This window comes from Mya arenaria, chromosome 6, assembly GCF_026914265.1.
Source record: "Mya arenaria isolate MELC-2E11 chromosome 6, ASM2691426v1".
In the NCBI taxonomy this organism is placed as follows: domain Eukaryota; kingdom Metazoa; phylum Mollusca; class Bivalvia; order Myida; family Myidae; genus Mya; species Mya arenaria.
Window position 1 is genome coordinate 77,264,696 of NC_069127.1, and position 24,572 is coordinate 77,289,267.

At 35.1% G+C, this 24,572-nt stretch overlaps 2 protein-coding genes across 2 annotated transcripts in view; one reads left to right on the forward strand and one right to left on the reverse strand.

The window, feature by feature from the left end:
* The window catches only part of LOC128238959 (uncharacterized), a 40,186-nt gene extending 25,076 nt beyond the window's left edge, over positions 1-15,110 (reverse strand). The window contains exon 1 of the mRNA XM_052955314.1: positions 15,042-15,110. The gene's annotated coding sequence lies outside the window, so the exon portion shown is untranslated. The remainder of the gene's footprint in view (positions 1-15,041) is intronic.
* Positions 799-20,820, forward strand: LOC128238960 (3-oxoacyl-[acyl-carrier-protein] reductase FabG-like). Its single transcript, XM_052955318.1, has 9 exons — positions 799-889; positions 1,438-1,556; positions 3,148-3,240; positions 3,718-3,803; positions 4,216-4,309; positions 6,407-6,476; positions 9,796-9,832; positions 12,033-12,096; positions 20,176-20,820. Exons 1-9 carry the CDS (start codon positions 805-807, stop codon positions 20,332-20,334), a joined length of 807 nt encoding a protein of 268 aa, XP_052811278.1. The 5' UTR covers positions 799-804; the 3' UTR covers positions 20,335-20,820.
* The last annotated feature ends 3,752 nt before the right edge of the window (positions 20,821-24,572 follow it).

Below are 24,572 nucleotides of genomic sequence, written 5' to 3' on the forward strand. Positions count from 1 at the left end.
TAGAACCGAAATTTATTTGGTTTAAAACGTTGGCAGGTGGGGGAGGGGGGGGGGATTTTCGGCGTATTTTTTCTCCTATATTGAAATAAAAAGTTAACTTGGACGATTTGAGGGGGTGCTAGTGCTCAGTGAATCCTAACGTAGGGCCAAGTAGATCAAGCAGCTACATTAACCGTTTTGCCTTTCTGGTGCATATAAATGGGGTCTAACACTGACAAAAAGGGAACGACAAAGGCTTTAAAAGGTATCATGTAATACCTAATGCAGTTTAAATATAACCTTATGAGCGTATACACGTACTAAGTCCATTACAGTAATTGTATACTATTCGGTTAATATACAAAAGTAACTATGATATCGATGCGGTACATTTTTCAGTCTTTAGTCTTAAAGTGTTGAGCAAAACTAAATACACATGAATTATTAAGATACAACCATGTTTTAATTCAGCGCTATATAGTTGTAGTTCGCCTGCATTATCATCTTTACTGATAACGATTTGAAATATTCTGTTTAAATATCTACACGAGCTTAGTTTGTTGACTTGTTAACTTTATCTAAGTAATAAAAGTTCAGGACAGGTATTGTTTACTTTCTATGTTATTTACGGATTGCAAGTATGAATATTCGTTTTACAAAGTTTGTAATTGACATCTATTGTTAAGCCAGTATATAAACATCATTATAAAAATATACACTCTATTTCATATAGGCCTACTATACATAGGTACTATGCAGTAAGCTGTTTCAGATGAAGCCTATCCGAACATACTCGTCATTATAACTATATTGTTTTAGGTCATAATGAACTTTGAGAACGTCCCTCTAGATATTGACAAGATGGCGGCCTCCATTGGAAATTTGGCCGGAAAGGTTGCTCTAGTTACAGGTAAGATTTAACACTTTATAGATAAAGCAGCTATTTAAGACCTATGCGATAGTTTATATGACATTTCTACATAAGGATACAGTTGTTTATATAACATGACAAAGTATCAAACTATTTACCATGTCTTATTCTTTAATTGGCTTATTGTCAGTCGATGACATTTGATTAAACTATATAAACTTATTTGTATTGGACTCGAAGATGTTAACGTTGAATGCCTATGCGTTAAGGTATTGTTTTTTTTTCTGAATAAGAAATACGAAAGGCGAATGTGTCCATTTCTTAAAGCACTTTTACCTAAAGTAACATTCAATCAATTATGGAATAGTGACTTTCTAGTTGGAGTGTTTTCCCTTGAATAGCGGGACGATGTCAAAATGATCGGTACTAACTTGACATTGCTGCCTTGAGATAATATATAATAGTGAATTAAACTATTATTAATTATATATTATAAATTTTCTACAACATGTGTTTTTTTCATAATCATTATGATTAAAAATTAAAGTGTCAATCCACCTTATACATGTTATATAGTATTGTTTAAGGGGCTAGTTCCGGTATCGGAGCGGCCACAGCCCAGCTGTTCTCACGACTAGGGGCGTCTGTCGCCATCACCGGAAGGAACAAGGACAACCTCCAGGTGGTCGGCAGTAAGTGTAACAAGGTATGTGATCGACTTACTTTTTCATAGCACTGTTTCAGTTACGTAAGAAGCTTCATGTATAATATATAGGAAACGAGTATAATTTTTTGTCGTGTCGTCATACAGCCAATAGACCTATATTTCAATACATTTTGAGTTTGGTTTTTACCTGGCTTCCCTTTGACATAAAATGAAAAATAAGCCATGCTATTTGTTTTATTGATGGTTCATAAGGAGAGATTTTATACAGACAACGCCTGCTACATCGGAATACGCGTGCTTATTAAGTAACCTCCCCTACATTACATTGATACATGTGAATATTTGACAAGAAGTTAAAACGTGCCTTTTACACAAGGTTTGATGCTTAAACTATCTGGTTTATGTGTTTGTCGTGTGTGTTTCTTTTTTGGGGCCATCGTTTTTGTGCAATTAATTATGTGTTTATTTTAATTGTTTAAAATATCAAGTCGGCAGACCGTGCGCAGCGAGGCAACGACTGATCGTTTACGAAGACCAAAATTAAATTTAATTAAATTAAATTAAATTAACTTCATTAGTGTTTAGTGCGAAACGCCGTGCGAATGCCTTTCTTATAGCAAGTGCGCACGCACAAACTTCTAATTAACTCACTTAATAAAATCAATTAATGACTAAAAGTTATTTTGACTATAAAATTAAAATTCGCCGCTTTTGTAATTTGCTTTATGGATGTTTTATTGTCAGAGCTTTTCTAAATGATTAAATGTGAATCTGTCCGGTGATCCGATTGGCGCAGGCATGAGCATGAACACTAAACACGGGTATGTTACGTCGCTGGGGTAATCTCTTTGCAGTATTATATAGCACAAACAGACATTCACATTTTTATGTGGAAAAATCCGAATGTCAACGCCATAAACCATATTACGAGGAAAAAGATAATTCCAGTAAAGTCTACAGTATGTGTGATGTCGTGATTGGATGTGACTCAGAACATCGACAAACACAGATACTTGTCACATGTCGTTAGGTCAAAGCCAATTTTCTAACGGTGTTTTACTTTCTTCTAATGAAATATACGCAATAAGAATCATGTTTATTTTCTAATCAGTTTCTTCTTTTAGAACATAGTGATTAACATATAGTCGGTGAAAAAATATTACATTTAGAGGAGTAGTTTGATCATAAAACTAGGCGAAACGGAATATATTTTTTACCTAAGTCAATCTTTTAAAAGACAAAACACATATATAACACTATACAATTTAAAGATAAGACCAGTCCACCATGCTTAATAAATACTCCAAGAGATAATATGATATACGCAAAAACAAATTACGCATGAACTGGTGAGAACATATTAAGAAACTGAACATCTTTATGGACAATGCTTATGCACCGTATATTAATCTTATACGTTGATAGCATTCATGCTATAAAACTGGATGGATTTCCTAAAGCGATGATAGGAAGTTTGCTATACTATTTTAGCTGTTGTAGTCTGTTTATATCATATTATAGAGCTGTTTGGGTCAGGCATTCAGTATTTGTTGATATTATTATGAATAAGTCTTAAAACTGCACATTCCAAATGTTGTAGAAGACTTTAACTATTTATCAATATTTTTAGCCATTTATCATCCCCGGGGACCTCGTGAATGAAGAAGACACAAAGCGAGTTCTTAACGAGACGGTGAAACATTTTGGAGGCCTACATATACTGGTAAGGACGTCGTTTTTAAGATTTTACTCGGACTCATATTTGGTTATTGTAGGTTTTCATTTGTTATGGCCTTTTTCAACTCAAATGTGTTGGCTTCCCATCAACAGGTAGTACAATTTCGCCCGATTTTGTTTCTTAAGTATTAATCAGTTCTGTCAGCGTATTTGTATGTGCAATTTTCATTTTATTGAAAACAAATGAAACAACAACACGAATTGATTTTTAAAAGTTAAATTTAAAGTAAAACAACACTAAATCATTGGCGTACGTTCTGCAGCGCTCCGCACGACAAATCAAGATGACAACGACCAACGCGAAGGAACTCTAGTAAAATGACATAATTGATTTGCACCATGATTTTGTTAGGATTTGTATGCGTTGATGGTTGTGTCAGTTAGCTGAAAATATATTCTTCTTTCAGTTTTATCGATGTTTATTCAAGATATATGAACTTGGTTTACACTACTTCATATTCAGGTCAATTGCGCTGGAATAATAGAGTTGGGAAGCATTGAAAATACATCCTTGGCACAGTATGATAGCATGTTCAACATCAATGTCAGGTAGGGGCACTATATATCAATAAGTATATGTTTGGTGCAAGTTTACTATTATTTATTTTATGAAAACATATTGAACAATAAATATGTCATAATTAATATCGAAGCGCTTGAGTGGGTAGCTTATATGTTTACCATGTTACAACAGATAGTGGTAACTGTCTTAACACAATTACATCAATTCTTATTCAGGACCATGTAATTGCAGAATCGTAAAACAAACATAACTTTGCATTGCATATTTATTTTGAAAACTTGCATTACAAAGGAGAAGTTTGTCATTGTTTATCATAACGGTAACTCATTGTGATAACTAAGTATCTCGTGACCACTTAACTACCACATTGTACAACAATCTCCTATGCCATTTCTCCTTTACAATACTGTTATGTTTGTGTTTGAAACTGTTCTGCAGGTCAATCTATCACCTAACAATGCTGGCGGTGCCACACCTTGTCAAATCAAAGGGTAATATAGTCAACGTCTCCAGCGTCAACGGGATGCGTTCCGTAAGAGAAACAATTTAGTTGTACCCTTATACTAATTTCGTGTGTGAAAGCTGACAGCTGATAGGGTCACGGTCGAGTCCGTTTCCTTGGTAGAATCCAGTACGGGTGTCCTTTTGGAGAGGCCGTGAGAAGTTGACCCTGGTAGGGATCGAACCCACAGCATCCTGGGTGTGAAGCGGACACCTATATCATTAGACCACTCTCACCCTCGGATGCATTGATGTTATTGTTGCGTGAAACTTACAGTTGTTTGGGAAGAACGCTACGATTAGCCATAGCTGCTGGGTCGCAACTTCTAATCCTTTAAGGGCCACGGCCCCCTTCCACGTCCTTGTATTATAGTTCACGCAAAACACACCCTGTGTGCTAATTTCAGTTTTAAGCCATTACTTCAATTATGAGTGCTCCTTTTATAATGCTCCGGTAGCTTTATTTGTATAGAAATTCAATGTAAGAAAGAACCTATATGGGTACGTGCTCGTATAGAACAATAAGTAATTACTATCTTGTTAAAATGTTTCTATGATTGATAAACATTTGAAGTTATTGTAAAATAATGCAATAATTAAAGTTATGCACGCAAACTTGTCGTGACATTTCATATTTCTCCAGAAAAAATACACAACTAGAACATATGGCTTTATGCTCGGCTTGCGACAATACCCCACGATTTAAACGGAAGTAAATAAGACAAATTAGTCTGGCGGGCGTTCACCGGAACGTAAATAGTGTAAATAGATTGGACGTTCCTATTTGTTTTCCAACTATGCTATTTCCGCTTCGCAATTAATTACAGCGAGAAAAATTGTTCGGAAATCATGCGTATTGAAAAATCTCGGGGACTTTAAGGAGCTGTTATTTTGGACCTGGAGGGTCTTAATTTGGCATGAAGTGGTTTCAAATTTTCTTGATGATCCGCTGTGAACGTAATGAGATATTACGAAGTATTTTGTCCGGAATTACTCGCGGCTGTCGCAGAATTAGGAGGAAGACGCTGTTGATGATTGTCGACTGATGATTTTCTTCCTTAGTTGTTACAGAATCCTGTTGAAGTTAATGGTGGCCTAATGAGTTTTGATGTGACCGCACACACTTGACATTTGTTTTAATAATATTCGTTTTTCCCAGATTTCTGATAAGATTTTCTAAAAATAGCGAGAGAGTATCAAGCAGGCTTGGAATAATGCTACCGAAATTTGTATTTCCCTGATCTAAAATGTCTCTAAGTTAGATCAATTCAGCTCTATGAATTGAGCGACATATTTTATATACACGTTTCGGAAAGTTTCTTATGTAACAACTAGGTTTTTGTTTGGTAGATGCCTATCAATATCGATTTAACGTTACTATGATGAATGATTTCTTTCAAATGCGTGACATTGTTGAAGAAGACTTTTGACTTAGCAATATGTGAGCAGTAAATCGTGAAGTAAGATAACCATAAATAAGAAAAATCTCAAAATGTTGTGAATTATTTTATGTTCATATCAATATATTACATATGAACAGTAAGGCTGCAATATGTCTTAAGGATATGTCAAAAGATAAACATGCAAATGAATAGTAGAACACCATTACCGCGTAAATGTTGGAAAAGACTACACTTGAATGTTACTGTGTTTAAATTGAGAATTATAAATAGAGAATCCGCTTGCCTTCTTGATATGACATGCAAGTTCATTGCAATATTCAGAAGGACTTGGCCAAACTTTCAGATGGAATGAAGAAGAACAAATAAAAACGTAGTTGGCATTTTATAGATTAGTTGTTTGGCAATTAGATCCAGAATATTGTGTTTTGAATTGTTGATGTCCCAATGAGCATCACCACAATAAACAAATGCATCAACAAATGACAAAGAAACGACGATAAGTTGATTTTTATTTGGCTTGCAACACAACATTTTTTTCGATGACAAATAATTGTAATTTTGTATGCCAAAACACTTCCGTCAGCTGAATATATTTTATTATATATTATTAAATGAAGTTAAGTCGTATTGAAGATATTGAAGTTAAAGGTTTTTGCGAAAGAAAGTGTGCTCAGGTTATTGTTCAGATACATATTTGAAAGGGTATCACACTGTTTTCTTTTCAGTTTCCAAATGTGCTTGCATACTGCATGTCAAAAAGTGCCGTTGACCAGTTTACAAGATGTGTAGCGTTAGGTTAGTATGGTTATAAATACTCCAGTACACAGTTTACAAGATGTGTAGCGTTAGGTCAGTATGGTTATAAATACTCCAGTACACAGTTTACAAGATGTGTAGCGTTAGGTCAGTATGGTTATAAATACTCCAGTACACAGTTTACAAGATGTGTAGCGTTAGGTCAGTATGGTTATAAATACTCCAGTACACAGTTTACAAGATGTGTAGCGTTAGGTCAGTATGGTTATAAATACTCCAGTAAACAGTTTACAAGATATGTAGCGTTAGGTCAGTATGATTATCAATACTACAGTAAACAGTTTACAAGATGTGTAGCGTTAGGTCAGAATGATTATCAATACTCCAGTAAACAGCTTACAAGATGTGAGGCGTTAGGTCAGCATGGTTATCAATACTCCAGTAAACAGTTAACAAGATGTGCGGCGTTAGGTCAGTATGATTATCAATACTCCAGTATTTAAAACAGCTTACAAGATGTGTAGCGTTAGGTCAGTATGGTTATCATTACTACAGTAAACAGTTTACAAGATATGTAGCGTTAGGTCAGTATGATTATCAATACTCAAGTAAACAGTTTACAAGATGTGTAGCGTTAGGTCAGTATAATTATCAATACCCCAGTAAACAGTTTACAAGATGTGTAGCTTTAGGTCATTATGGTTATCAATACCCCAGTAAACAGTTTACAAGATATGTAGCGTTAGGTCAGTATGATTATCAATACTCCAGTAAACAGTTTATAAGATGTGTAGCGTTAGGTCAGTATGGTTATAAATACTACAGTAAACAGCTTACAAGATGTGTAGCGTTAGGTCAGTATGGTTATGAATACTCCAGTTAACAGTTTACAAGATGTGTAGCGTTAGGTCAGTATGGTTATCAATACTCCAGTTCACAGTTTACAAGATGTGTAGCGTTAGGTCAGTATGATTATCAATACTCCAGTACACAGCTTACAAGATGTGTAGCGTTAGGTCAGTATGATTATCAATACTCCAGTACACAGTTTAAAAGATGTGTAGCGTTAGGTCAGTATGATTATCAATACTCCAGTACACAGCTTACAAGATGTTTAGCGTTAGGTCAGTATGGTTATCAATACTCCAGTACACAGTTTACAAGATGTGTAGCGTTAGGTCAGTATGATTATCAATACTCCAGTACACAGTTTACAAGATGTGTAGCGTTAGGTCAGTATGATTATCAATACTCCAGTAAACAGTTTACAAGATGTGTAGCGTTAGGTCAGTATGATTATCAATACTCCAGTAAACAGTTTACAAGATGTGTAGCGTTAGGTCAGTATGGTTATCAATACTCCAGTAAACAGTTTACAAGATGTGTAGCGTTAGGTCAGTATGATTATCAATACTCCAGTACACAGTTTACAAGATGTGTAGCGTTAGGTCAGTATGATTATCAATACTCCAGTACACAATTTACAAGATGTGTAGCGTTAGGTCAGTATGATTATCAATACTCCAGTACACAGTTTATAAGATGTGAAGCGTTAGGTCAGTATGATTATCAATACTCAAGTACACAGTTTAAAAGATGTGTAGCGTAAGGTCAGTATGATTATCAATACTCCAGTACACAGCTAACAAGATGTGTAGCGTTAAGTCAGTATGATTATCAATACTCCAGTAAACAGTTTACAAGATGTGTAGAATACTCCAGTAAACAGTTTACAAGATGTGTAGCGTTAAGTCAGTATGATTATCAATACTCCAGTTAACAGTTTACAAGATGTGTAGCGTTAGGTCAGTATGATTATCAATACTCCAGTAAACAGTTTACAAGATGTGTAGCGTTAGGTCAGTATGGTTATCAATACTCCAGTAAACAGTTTACAAGATGTGTAGCGTTAGGTCAGTATGATTATCAATACTCCAGTAAACAGTTTACAAGATGTGTAGCGTTAGGTCAGTATGGTTATCAATACTCCAGTAAACAGTTTACAAGATGTGTAGCGTTAGGTCAGTATGGTTATCAATACTCCAGTAAACAGTTTACAAGATGTGTAGCGTTAGGTCAGTATGATTATCAATACTCCAGTACACAGTGTACAAGATGTGTGGCGTTAGGTCAGTATGATTATCAATACTCCAGTACACAGTTTACAAGATGTGCGGCGTTAGGTCAGTATGATTATCAATACTCCAGTACACAGTTTACAAGATGTGTAGCGTTAGGTCAGTATGGTTATCAATACTCTGGACAGTAAACAGTTTACAAGATGTGTAGCGTTAGGTCAGTATGATTATCAATACTCCAGTACACAGTTTACAAGATGTGTGGCGTTATGTCAGTATGATTATCAATACTCCAGTACACAGTTTACAAGATGCGTAGCGTTAGGTCAGTATGATTATCAATACTCCAGTACACAGTTTACAAGATGTGTAGCGTTAGGTCAGTATGGTTATCAATACTACAGTAAACAGTTTACAAGATATGTAGCGTTAGGTCAGTATGATTATCAATACTACAGCAAACAGTTTACAAGATGTGTGGCGTTAGGTCAGAATGATTATCAATACTCCAGTAAACAGCTTACAAGATGTGTGGCGTTAGATCAGTATGATTATCAGTAATCCAGTAAACAGCTGATAAGATGTGAGGCGTTAGGTCAGCATGGTTATTAATACTCCAGTAAACAGTTAACAAGATGTGCGGCGTTAGGTCAGTATGATTATCAATACTCCAGTATTTAAAACAGCCTACACGATGTGTAGCGTTAGGTCAGTATGGTTATCAATACTACAGTAAACAGTTTACAAGATATGTAGCGTTAGGTCAGTATGATTATCAATACTCAAGTAAAAAGTTTACAAGATGTGTGGCGTTAGGTCAGTATAATTATCAATACCCCAGTAAACACTTTACAAGATGTGTGGCGTTAGGTCAGTATGATTATCAATACTCAAGTAAACAGTTTACAAGATGTGTGGCGTTAGGTCAGTATGATTATCAATACTCCAGTAAACAGTTTACAAGATGTGTAGCGTTAGGTCAGTATGATTATCTATACCCCAGTAAACAGCTATTTATTCATCTTTGTCTTATTTGTAAGAAAACTGTAAAGATAGTACCAAAGACACGAATTGTTGTCATTGTTGTTAAATTTGTGTGATTAGTAAGTGCTCTTACATGTTACATCTTTAAAATGCAAAATTTACATCTTAATATGTGTTATTTGGAAGTACATTCAACTATACCCTTTTGTTCAGACCTTTTCAGGCTGTAACCCCAACATGTACTGATAAAGATACTTTAATCTGTATTAAAACTTTTTTTACTGTATTATTTTCAGAACTCGCCCCGAAACAAGTGAGAGTGAATTGTGTAAAGTAAGTTTAACTACGTCTACAATATAGTTCTTTATTCCATGGCCATTTGGTGTCATTTAATGTGACTACGTCCGCAATATTGGTCTCCATTCCATTTCAAAAAGGTGTTAATGTGACTTCGTCCACAGCGTAGCTCTTTATTCCATTCACATTTGGTGCCATGTAATGTGACTAGGTCCATAATGTAGTTCTATATTGACATAGCTATTTGGTGTCATGTAATGTGACTACGTCCACAATGTAGTTCTATATTGACATAGCTATTTGGTGTCATGTAATGTGACTACGTCCACAATGTAGTTCTATATTGACATAGCTATTTGGTGTCATGTAATGTGACTACGTCCACAATGTAGTTCTATATTGACATAGCTATTTGGTGTCATGTAATGTGACTACGTCCACAATGTAGTTCTATATTGACATAGCTATTTGGTGTCATTTAATGTGACTACGTCCACAATGTAGTTCTATATTGACATAGCTATTTGGTGTCATTTAATGTGACTACGTCCACAATGTAGTTCTATATTGACATAGCTATTTGGTGTCATGTAATGTGACTACGTCCACAATGTAGTTCTATATTGACATAGCTATTTGGTGTCATGTAATGTGACTACGTCCATAATGTAGTTCTATATTGACATAGCTATTTGGTGTCATGTAATGTGACTACGTCCACAATGTAGTTCTATATTGACATAGCTATTTGGTGTCATGTAATGTGACTACGTCCACAATGTAGTTCTATATTGACATAGCTATTTGGTGTCATGTAATGTGACTACGTCCACAATGTAGTTCTATATTGACATAGCTATTTGGTGTCATTTAATGTGACTACGTCCACAATGTAGTTCTATATTGACATAGCTATTTGGTGTCATGTAATGTGACTACGTCCACAATGTAGTTCTATATTGACATAGCTATTTGGTGCCATGTAATGTGACTACGTCCACAATGTAGTTCTATATTGACATAGCTATTTGGTGTCATGTAATGTGACTACGTCCACAATGTAGTTCTATATTGACATAGCTATTTGGTGTCATGTAATGTGACTACGTCCACAATGTAGTTCTATATTGACATAGCTATTTGGTGTCATGTAATGTGACTACGTCCACAATGTAGTTCTATATTGACATAGCTATTTGGTGTCATGTAATGTGACTACGTCCACAATGTAGTTCTATATTGACATAGCTATTTGGTGTCATTTAATGTGACTACGTCCATAATGTAGTTCTATATTGACATAGCTATTTGGTGTCATTTAATGTGACTACGTCCACAATGTAGTTCTATATTGACATAGCTATTTGGTGTCATGTAATGTGACTACGTCCACAATGTAGCTCTATATTGACATAGCTATTTGGTGTCATGTAATGTGACTACGTCCACAATGTAGCTCTATATTGACATAGCTATTTGGTGTCATGTAATGTGACTACGTCCACAATGTAGTTCTATATTGACATAGCTATTTGGTGTCATGTAATGTGACTACGTCCACAATGTAGTTCTATATTGACATAGCTATTTGGTGTCATGTAATGTGACTACGTCCACAATGTAGTTCTATATTGACATAACTATTTGGTGCCATTTAATATGACTACGTCCACAATGTAGTTCTATATTGACATAGCTATTTGGTGCCATTTAATATGACTACGTCCACAATGTAGTTCTATATTGACATAGCTATTTGGTGTCATGTAATGTGACTACGTCCACAATGTAGTTCTATATTGACATAGCTATTTGGTGTCATGTAATGTGACTACGTCCACAATGTAGCTCTATATTGACATAGCTATTTGGTGTCATTTAATGTGACTACATCCACAATGTAGTTCTATATTGACATAGCTATTTGGTGCCATTTAATGTGACTACGTCCACAATGTAGTTCTATATTCTACGATCATTTGTTATTCTTTAACATTGTTTTGTGATTCTATTGTTTGTTAACAGTGCTACATCTACCAACTTACCATTTCATGTCTCACTAAACAGAGATTGCTGTTGTAATACACTGTATTCATTATTGTCACTAAATACGGCTATAAAAGAGTCGATTAATCGATGGTGGCAAAAACAAGTGGGATATGCAACATACAAAGTATCATATCAATTGCGGCGACTTTTAAAGTGTTACATAATATTTTTCGTATGTTTTTTTTAGCCCCGGTGTAACAATCACAGAGCTGCAGAAGAGAGGAGGACTGGACGAGGAAGCATACACGAAGGTAATGAGTTCACACAATTATGATATGATAGTTTGAATTCCTCAAATATTCAAGAATTTCCAAATATCCAGTGGGTTTTTTACCTCCCGGTGACGATGTTCTATTTTCTGATACGGTTACCTTTAATGTATGGTAAGATGTTCGTTTAAATGTCAAAATCATACCGGTATGTATTATAAGCAGACTGAGATAAATAACAATAAACACTTTCTCGTGTTGAAAGAGAATCGCTTTAAGTTACTCATTAAGTCATGTTATTGCTGCTCGAAGTACAGCAGACTTTTTCGGGAAAAATCAACACAATTTATAAAAGCAATGCAAGGATATCTCGTAAACCACATATGTCTTTTACAGACAATAGGAACACTTGTTTAAAACAATGCTGAAAACCCCTCGACATAATATCTTAAAACAGAACTGGGAAAACCATAGACGATATATTATAAATTTGTGTTTGGATTGTACATCTGGGCTGCTTCAATACAGATCGTAAGGCTTAAGATCGTAACTCTCCAGGCGTAACTCTGCAGGCGTAACTCCGTGTTTGGCGTAAGCTGAGTTCATTAAACTGTTAAACATAAGAAATAAACAAGAACTTATAAAACTATCCTTATTTGTCAAACAAGCTCTGAGTATTAGAAGATCAACTTTAAATATTGATTTATAACTTTAATAGTTTTGTTCATCCCCACCTGATTTGAATATACGTAGAATGTATAACCTATGTTATACCATGTGTTTGTTTATTTATTATTCATTTATGGTTAAGAAGATGATGTACTTTGTATAAGTCTTAATAAAATATCTGTTCTGTTCTGTTCTGCGTTTCAATAAAACTATCATAAAGACATTTATCGCATAGATTCTGTCCGTAACTTTACGGTTGAACCCGAGCACTCTTAAGCAGCGAACGGTTTACGACGAAGATATCTCATTGTATCGGTGCCCTGACCTTAAAACAGCCATTCCCCTCTAAATTTATATGTGATTGGCTTTCTTCGTATTCAGCCGTGATATATAGCATGTCGGGAACAACAATCTAGAGAAACTAACGATGTCTGCGCGAAGACAACATTGTGATTTCTTCTGCCCAAAGGAATATTATCAATGATGTCTAATCAAGAAACGTTTTTGTTTACCAGAAAGATTACATTTGTTCTGGTCCGGTGTGTGGATTCAGCGGTTTAAATGTTGTAAATAACTCCACTCTCATATGATACATCTTTGAACTTTCAAACTATATTTGCAATTCTGTCTTATCGGCCTTAGATAGAAAGATAGATAGATTCTTTAATTCCTCCAAAACTGAAGAGCCAAACTTATATACAATTATAAACAACATTATAGGCAGTAAATACACATTGATGAATACATATCATATCATTCAACATGTTTAACAAACCGAGATAGTATATTATCATACAATTAATGCACTGACGACACAAATATCATTCTAAGCACTGTGGGAGTTTCAAACAGAACAAAGATGTTAAACCAGACTATATCAAACAGATTTACATAATTTACAGACAACAACAACAGCAAACAAGTCCATTAAGTTTTGCGCAACATTTTAAGTACAGCGATCGTAATGTGATAATTAACTAAGCAGCCATTATCATTTTCTGTACTGATAGCAAACACGTGAGCATATTGGTCAGAACAAGTCATTGTCATAATCGCCTTATAAGTCTCGAGACCACAATGGTCAAGGTCAAGGTCAATGGTCATATACGTAGTTTTTTTTCAGTGATACAATTTCATATTTTCCAATAAATAACGAGAGGATTTCAGTGCATTTTCGTAAAAAATGACTAGTAAATGTATTTCTGAGGAGGATCGAGGGGTTTTGGAATACAGTGAGGAAGAGGGTGACGAGGAATTGGTTTTTGATTACAGTGTATCTACCGAGAACAGGTATGAACAAAGGCAAGATGGCGGACGCGGGGGGTTTGAAAAGGTAAACAGAAAAAGGAAGAAGAAAAGTAGTGGATCTGTAGATGCATTTGTTAGTATGACATTGGATGACAAGCTGGTGTGTATTTATGAACAAATTAACCGGAATTATGACAAAATAAGTGGTATTGAAGCCAAACAGGCAGCTTGCAGTGCCGACATGCAAATAGTAAACAAAAGTTACCGGGAGCTGGATTTGCGAATAAAACGTATGGAGGAACTTTGTAAAACACAGATCTGGAGTTCAAAGGTATTGGCATACAAATCAATTGACGCGGAAGCACGAAGTATGAGGAATAACTTAGTGGTGTATGGGTTGACAGAAAGGCTCCGTGGTGACTGTAAACATCTGGTGCGTAATTTCATGGAAAATGAGCTAGAAATCGACATGGATGACATGTACATAGAGCGAGCACACAGGATGGGTATAGGAATGCGGACAGGGGCGAACACGCACAGAAGGGACCCGAAAAGACCCGTGGTGGTGAGATTCAGAGACTATGTAGACACAGAAATAGTTATGGCGAAAGTCTACAAACTGAAAGGAACGCCCTTTGGGATAGACAGGCAGTACCCTAGAGAAATTTCGAAGGCCAGGTCAGAATTGTACAGATCGGATGAAGCAAGGGAGGCTAGAGATGGGAGGAGAAAGGTCCAACTTAGATACCCTGCAAAACTTTTTGTTGATGATAAAGTTGTGCGTGACATGTTCCCTGACTGGTTAAGAATACTTAGTACGGACAGAATAAAGGAAATTGGCAATGATTATGATTCGTTATTCACAGCAGAAAGTAAGGATAACAGGGCGTACTCGACGGAGACAGTAATAGATGAAAGAAATACAGATTCGGAGCAGGAAGGGGCAAACGGGGACGAGGAACGCGAGGTATTTGATAACATTGTACATGCTGAACGTCAGCAAAATGTAAACATTGGGTCACGTGATCAAATTAGTACAGGTAAAAACCAAAACGAAAACAATGACCTACCTGTAGTTCCCGACCAGGAACTTGCTTTGGATGATAAAGCAACACAGGCTACTAATAAGTTCACTACTCCGTTAAAAAAAGACACCAAGAAAGCACAAAAACAATCCATTCAGAAGGGAGCAAACACAAATGTACAACACGTGGTGTTAGGCAATGTCCGAGGTAAAGGTAAACAGAGTGTGACAGCGGCTAAAAATAGACCAGTGGGAAATTCTGCTTCAGGTGAAGAACGGGAACGAGGCTCTTCGCTGGGATCCCAGGGAACGACGGGTGGTGGAACAAGTAGACAGAACAGCGGGGCACGAACGACCAATGAAAACCAAGAACAGCGAAAGAAGTAGGACAGCGATGGGGTCATTAATGGGGTTAATTTTTGTTTATTAAATGTGCAAGGACTCGTAGGAAAAAGTTACAACAAGTTAGACTTGTCGGAAATAAAGCAGTTGTTTAATAAAAATGATATATTGTTATTTACAGAAACTTGGCTGAATGATTATTCTAAATATAATGTTAAGAATTTCGTTCCGTATATGTTAAATAGACAAAATAAAAGTAAAGGTGCAAAACGTGACAGTGGTGGAATTATAGTTTATATACATGACAGACTGTCAAGGCATGTAGAATTAGTGAAAAGTACAGATAACTGTTCAATCTGGCTGAAATTAAACGGAGCTTTATTTAATTTAGAAAGTGACATTTTACTGTGTTTGTTGTATAATGTACCACAAGGGAGTAGTAGAGAGATGTATTTAGAGCAAAATATTTTCAACTTATTAATGAATGATATGCTTTATTTACAAAATATTTATGGTGAGGAATGTGAGTATCTATTATGTGGAGATTTTAATGCACGTGTAGGGGAGAGGCCAAACTATGTAGAAAATGAATCTAAACATTTGTATGACATTTTACCCGATGATTATATTCCTGATGAATGCATACCCAGGAAAAGTTATGATAAAATTGTAAATGAATATGGTAAACATTTGTTGGAATTTTGTAAATCTACTGGTTTGCGGATTGTTAATGGTAGACGTGGAAAAGATAATGCTGTGGGTAAATTTACATGTGTTAATAGTCAGGGCTGTAGTGTAGTTGATTATGTTTTATGTAAAAACAGTTTTATTAAAAACATTTCATCTTTTGAGGTTATGGAACCTAATATTATATCTGATCACTGTGTTGTTAACTTTAGGTTACACCAAACTATACAATGTGCTGAAAATATTGATAATGATACTGACTCATTTACAATTCCCTTTATGTATAGATGGAATAATGATAAGAAAGATTTATTTATTGAAGCATTGCTATGTGAAGAAACTGTTGAGGAATTAGATAGATTATGTAATAATATAAACATGTCAACTTGTCAGGCAGATTTAGATGAAAATTTACAACAATTTTCAAATGTAGTGGATGGTGTTTGTAAACCATTGTTTAAAAAGAATATCCCAAACAGATACAATAAGCTGGATTTTAAAGATAATAAAGATAGTGAATATTTTGACGATGAATGTTATAGATATAAACAACAGTATTATAGATGTTTAAATGTATACAGAAACTATCCATGTGACCAAACAAGAATTGATATGGTACATGCTAGAAGGGACTATAAAAATACTATCAGGAAAAAGAAATTTTTATATGATAAAATAAAACCAAAATGTTAGAAACAGCTAGACTCAAAAATGCAAAGATGTATTGGAGATTGCTTAAGGGCTCTGTGGTAAAGAAACCACGTTCATTGACATCAGATGAATTTTTAGATTACTTTAAGTCAATAAATGATCCAGATTCACAATATTTTCAACCAGATGAAGACATTTTATATTTCAATGAAAGGTACTTGAATGGTGAAATAGATGTTATGTTTAATGAATTGAATGTTCCAATACAAGTAGATGAAATAAAAAAAGCATGTAGAAAACTAAATAATGGAAAGGCTGCTGGACCTGATTATTTTCTGAATGAATTTTTCAAATATGGTTCAATGAATGAACAATTTACAAATGTTATATGTAATTTATTCAATAAATTGTTTGATATGAGTTATTTCCCAGAAAAGTGGTCTGAGGGATATATTATACCCCTTCACAAAAAGGGTGATGTCAACAATACTAGTAATTATAGAGGGATAACATTGTTAAGTACCTTTGGAAAATTGTTTACAAAAGTTTTAAATGAGAGATTAAATGAGTGGGCTGAAAAATACCATGTATACATAGAAGCACAAGCTGGATTCAGAAAGAATATGGGCACAGTTGATAATATATTTGTCCTACACGGTATTATTTCACGATTGTGGAGCAATAACAAAAAAATATATACAGCGTTTATTGACTTTACTAAAGCATTTGATTATGTTGTGAGAGACATCATGTGGTTTAAACTTATAAAGCTTGGAATAAGAGGCAAAATGTTAGATATAGTAAGATCTATGTATACAAGTGTTAAATCACGTGTTAAGTGTGATAATGTTATCAGTGAGGATTTTGATAGTTTTCTTGGTGTACGTCAAGGGGAATCGTTATCTCCTTTCTTATTTTCCATGTATTTAAATGATATTGAAGAATACTTGATTACAAATGATTTTAGTGGCGTTGATATGGGTGTTCTTAAGTTGTTCTTGTTATTGTATGCTGATGATATTGTTATTTTTTCCGAGTCAGAGGTAGGACTACAGAAAGGGTTAGTATTATTAGAAGCTTATTGTGATAGATGGAAGTTAAGTGTAAATTCTGTGAAAACAAAAGTTTTGATTTTTAAAAAAGGAGGAAGACTGAGAAGAAATTTAAGATTTTTATATAATGGTCAGGAGTTGGAAATAGTGAATAAATTTACTTATCTGGGTATTGTTTTTACACCTGGAGGGTCATTTTCTACCACGTTTGATACTTTATCAGGACAGGCTCTTAAAGCGATTTTTAAACTAAAAAGTTGTTTAACTAAATATCCTACTCTGTCAATTAAGCACAGATTAGACCTGTTTGATAAACTCATTTTTCCAATATTAAGCTATGGTTCGGAAGTATGGGGACTACAAAATAGTATACAATTAGAAAGAGTACACCTGAGTTTTTGTAAGGATTTATTATGTGTTAGAACACAGACTCAAAACAATTTTGTATATGGGGAACTTGGTAGAACAACATTGTTAGCTAAACGTTGTACAAGTGTAATACGATATTGGATGAAAATTATCCAAATGGAGACTATTAGATACGTTAGGATAGTGTATGATCAAATGTATTGTGATTTATATGATACTCCAAATTTTAAATCATGGGCTTTTTTGGTGAGGCATTTACTCCAAACCTTAGGCTTTAATCATGTTTGGATGTACCAAGGTGTTGGAGATGTTAACTTATTTATGTCTACAGTCAAACAACGAATAACTGATATATTTATACAAACGTGGATATCCGAGTTAAATAATTCTACTAGAGCTAGATCATACATATTGTTTGCAGATTTTAAACTTCAATCTTATTTGTCAAATGTTAATATAGTAAAATATAGGTCTGCTTTAACGAGAATAAGAGTATCTGCACATAAATTAGAAATAGAAACCGGTAGATGGCACAAACCAGTAGCAATACCACACTGTGATAGAAAATGTCTTGCATGTAATTTACTTGAAGACGAATTTCATTTTATTCTTGAATGTCAACTGTATAAAGAACTAAGAAAGCAATACCTAAAAACATATTATTATACTGCACCGAATATACCTAAATTTATTAAATTATTTAAATCGCAAAATGTAACTGTAAACAGAAACCTTGCCATTTATGTGTATAAGGCAATGGAACTAAGAGAAAGATATTTATTGTATTACGGGTAATTTTATTTGTTAACATTAATTACTTCACGCTTAAATGTAAGTTTATTGATGATATATCATTTGGTCGCATGATTTGATATATTTATAATGTTGATCAGTTGCTTATATGAATGTATTGGACCTTGACTATGTTTAGAAACATGTTTCGTAATCATATTATGTATACGCATGGGCATTTTTGTCTAGATGTATTTGGAAATAAACTAAAACTATATTATCAGTTAACAATTGACAGGATTTACATATCCGAACATATTGGCGTGAAATAAACCGAGTATTTACTTTCTTACGTATAATAGAAAACACCAGACCCCCATCCACCATTTCTTCTGATACGGAATTAAATTGACAATTGAAAAAGAAAAAAAAAGAATACTGTAAACGAGTAATTGTCAATGTCTTAGTGTTGTCAGCGTCGGCGCCGTTGTGCAAAAACTTAACCTTGCCAATGCCGATAATTTTAGCTTGAATAAATGTAAAGTTATGCCCTTTGATAGTTTGAAGCTCTAGAAAAACCAACTTAGCCATAATGATAGCCCGTTATTGACTAGAATGGACAGATGAGCCTTAGCGTTCGCTCTTTAGCGCACTAGTTTAGTTTTTCGTACAATCTTTTGCAACATGTTTTGGTGTGTTAAGGGATTTTGCACATTTACGGAGAAACAGCCTATCAGTTTTGTTATTTTGATATGTTTTTATGTCAGAATATTCCTGCCTATATAAGCGACCATCCCGTCTGGCTTCTTTTTGATATGTTTGCAAATAAAACAGATATTCAAGAAGTAGTGACAAGTCCTCTTCCTAGCTACAAGTATCTTTCCTAGAAGCAATTACGAAAGAGCCACAACACATTGCTGTTAACGTTGTTGGAATAGTGTTGAACTTTTTGGCGTATGAAAACTTATCATATTATTGAAGAGTTTCTGCGTCTGAATGCAATTTCTGAGGTGAATTCCGTAAAATTTGTGTTTCGTAAAATTTGCAAAGGTCTTTAAAAACTTGAACATGTATGAAAGGAGATATGGTATTATTATCATTGCTTAAGATAAATCTTAAGAAGACATAAACATTGATGTTTTAAATTATGAGTTTCGGTACTTTAAAACCCATTGTTTCACTGTGATTTTTCTTTCATGCGTAGCGCTGGGAGATTTGGAGAATATTCAGCATTGAAATTGTTTTGTCGCAAAATAGAATACGTCCAATACCATTCTTTAATGTTTTCTCTAATTTAAAAAACCTGGTCTTGATAATTTTATGACGATTTTGGTTCTTTTATTTCAGTTCCTTGAACGTTCGAAAGAGACGCACGCGCTGGGTCGGCCAGGGCAGCCGGAGGAAGTGGCGTCCGTGATCGCCTTCCTCGCCTCTGATGCCGCGTCCTTCATCACCGGGGCAACCGTCCCTGTGGACGGCGGTCGACACGCCATGTGTCCCAGATAGTAGATTTTGGGTGCAGTAAATGGGTGGTGATCATCAAACATTTGACATGAGAAGGGGTCGGGTGGAATGCATTTATTATCCTTGATTTGAGTCTGTGAGTCGGGAGTGGATTTAAATGTGGGGGAATGAATTTGTTACATATATGTTTTATATATTTAAAGCTGCCGCAAATCTTTATTTTATGATATCAATTATTGATGAAAGTGTTTCGTTAAATCGTTAACACCGATGTAATTAATATACAGTACTCTATATGTTATTACTTTCGTTTGGAATTGTACGGAATGCTAATGATTTTAATACTTATAAATAATTTGTTATCATGTTGTTCCTGCAAGGTAACTAAGGCATGGTCACGTGAAACATAGTGACTAACATATACATGACATGGAGAGTGCGCAATCTTCAAGGCTTAAGTTGCTCCATGTGATTTTAGACTCGATTTAGTTGTTTGATTTAAAGCAATAAATGATTCCACTATCATGATACAGTTATTGGTACTTTGTTGCTCGTCTGGTTTTGATCTATCATAGCCTTGGTAACATTGTCATCGTCTGCATTGTCGTAGACATAAATCGAGAACCATTCAAGATATTCACATGGAACTTGGTACATACATGTTTGCAAGGATGTTTGGCATAACTTTAAAACTGCTGACAATACATGAAACCTAGTATACATGTTTTCACGTTTTTACAATTTGCAAGTTCTTTTACTTCTGCTAATCTAATTTTATTTTAGTTATTGATTTTGGTCGCTGGCATCTGGACATTTAAGACTGAACTCTTTGGAGAGAAAAACTCTACCAAATACATTTTGCTGAAATGTTAACTTCATATATTCAAAACAGTGCGCCAACTTCATTCACACTCTATCGGTTGACTTGTTCGCTTCTGCCTGTTGCTTGCAAAACACAAGTGGAACAGACTGAATATAAAATGGCAACAAAGATCCGATAGTTGCCGTTGTCGTTAAACTCCAGCCGTTTATTGCTTACCAGCCTATTGGCGTATGTTGGTGCAAGTCGGAGGCGCTCAAGAGTTTTTTTACACTACTGGCGGGTATTCGGAATGTTACCCGGCATACTCCGGCGTGCGCCTGTCCAGGAAATGAAGTCATACCAGCGTGTTTGCAGACCATTTATCGTTGAAGCCCCGCTTTAACCTTTCGGCGTTTATTTAGACTAACGGTAGTGAAAGGGACATTAATTGACCGTTCCAATCCGTGTTTTTGCTATTCTCTAGGCTAGTCGATTGCACCCATTTGTTGAAGTATAACAAAACAAAACATCACCGTGCTCTTTTTTCCGTAAACTAGGTCAATATTTTCCAGAATTTACATTCCGTAAGTGGTAGAATTAAATCGGTTTTAAACTGAAATCAATCTTGCATTAGGCGATATTCAGGCGTTTATAAATGACAGGCAGCAAACTACAGGGAAAAACAACGAATAACACCGATCGTGTTTAAAACCCGTTCATTTATATCTACAACGAGCGACACACGATTTCTCAAGACATTAAAAACGTTCTACAATTTAATATATCATTTAATATTGGGGTAAAAGACTAAATAAATCCATGTCCAGGAGTTCACAGGAAATGAGGTACTATTAAAAAGAAACGTCCGTGTAAGATTAATGTTTGAATTTCGATTTCCTCTAATATATGGTAACCATATATGGATAAAAATTCGTAGAACAGCAGCTCTATTTTAAAATCGTAAGAAACCGCACAATTGTGTTCACGAGGCTTCATTTTCCCCTTGGAAAATTAAAACACCAGTTGTGGGTGATGAAGGGGATTTCATTTTACGTCGACCACCTTGTTTACATATATCCAGCGGATCGGAAAATAGAAGCCATTTTGATACGTTAGAATGAAGTTCTCCAATATGGAAACATGGGTTGAACGCGTGACCAGTCCTGAGCAAATGGTGTTGCGTCAGTCATGTTGAAGGAGTGATGTTCACTACCAACACATACTTTCAAAGGCTGGTTTGTAATATCTAGCAAGATGCGTATGTCGAGCTGCGAGTATGATATTCCAAAATATTCTTACAAAATGACATTTAGGGTTTGTGAATGTCCTTTCTGATGTATATTTGTACCAACTAGTGCTAGCGTTTTAAGGATTGCGACGAAACAGAGAATATCGATGCTGTATCGATACGTGCCATTGTCGATACGTATGAATATAGAAGCACGGCGTATCGCGATACAAGTTGCTCGAAAGCCGTAAAGAAATGGCTCTCTACCACCTCGTAAACTTTAAATATATCCGCTATTGCTTGTAAAGCAACGTGTTGTATGAAGCATAGGGAGTCACAGTCATAAGTGACGTACTCTAAAAAGTCACGCAGACAACATTTAAGCGACAATTAATGCAGCAAGTTTTCTACTTATGTTGAAATATATCTGAATAAATCTGATGAACGGCGTCAGATATCAGTGAAATTAAGAAACAATTATAAATAAGACATGATTTTAAGGCCGCCAGGAAGAAAGTAAAACTGGCGCGTACTTATTCACCTTCAGCTTTTATTATTCGTTTATATCTGCTTGATAGGAAAAAAGTAATGTTTTAGTTCATGTTGAAATATGTCCATACTATGAACACCATTATGAACATTATATACGCATGACATCCGTCAGTGTTACGAATATTCGTGCTCATCAAATGCTATATCTCCGTGGAATCAAAACATGGGCTGCATGAAGATCGACTGCTACTAGTATTTAAATGTATTAATGATGGAACATCAATTACCAGCGACGGGTCAAGACGTAATTACAGTATCTTAAATATCAAAACATCTACACTCTTTTAAAAAAAAAACTCAACACACCAAACTTACCATGCTAATCGTTTAATCACAGATGATGTCACAACAATAGGTAGAGGGCTCGAGAGGCCTCGACCATGATGTTGAACATTTTATTTATATTGTGGCAACAACTTTGTAAATTGTGGCCACAGCTTAGTAAATTGTGGCCCCAACTTACTTATTTGAGGCCAAAAGTTAGTAAATTGTCACACAACTTAGTACCTTGAGACAATAACTTAGTAAATTGTGTCCACAAATTGGTAACTTGTGGCCACAACTTACTTAATTTTGGCCTCAAATTTACCAATATTGTTCAAATACTGTCCCTATGGGTTCTTGTTTTTTACACAAATATAGTAAAGTCTTAGAAAATATTCTTTACTGAAACCACAAGGTGTCTACCCTTGATGTTTGATATGTAACCTCATGCACTGGTTCTTTTCCAACATTGTTCAAATTATGTCCATTGAGTGAAACTGGCCCTACTCCTGGGGTTCCCTGATTTTTTATAATACTATTTCTTTCATAGTAAAATCTGGGAAACGACAAGGCCCTGCCCCAGACCCTTGGTATATGGTATGGTACATCCTGTAGTACTTGTAACTACCTAGAACCAGTAACTTCCTTTGCAACATTTGACTTCTTTAGCAATAACTTTCTTTATTAACCAGCAATCTCCGTAACAACCAATGGCTTCCATAGCAATCAATATCTTTATCATCAACTACTTACTCACTATGCAACCAATGATTTCTTTAAGGATAAATGACTTCCTTCGCAACCATGTTCTTCCTGAGCAAGCAACAATTCATTTACAAACTCCCTTATTAGTTCTTTAACAACCAATGAATACATAAGCAACCCCTGTTCAGCTACTACTTACATCCATCGCAACCAATGACTTACATTTTAGCAACCAATGAACTCCATGGCAACCATTGACTTACTTAGAGACCAATACATTCCTTAGTAACCAACGACTTCCTAAGCGGCAACTTACATCCATAGCAACCATGACTCTCCAAGCAACTTATGAATTCCCTAGTTACAAATAACAACCTTAGCAATTACATTCATTCATAACAATCACCTTAGCACGTAGCTTCCTTAGCATTCCAAAGACTTCCTTAGCAACCATGACATCCTTACAAACCCCTTCTTTTATAGCAATCAATGATTTAGTTTAGAAACTTCATTGCTAATGTTAACTTTCGAGGATCTACGTTTTATTACATTTTTTATTCAACAAACTTGACTGTCAATATAATAAAGGCATGGCCGCAGTCAGTACTCTCAGTGCTTTAATATATGAATGTGTTTTGGGATATGTAAAACAAATGCGCTACCAATAACATACATAATTTATACTGTTTATTGTTTGGAAATATACTACTATGTGTACTTAAAAGACAC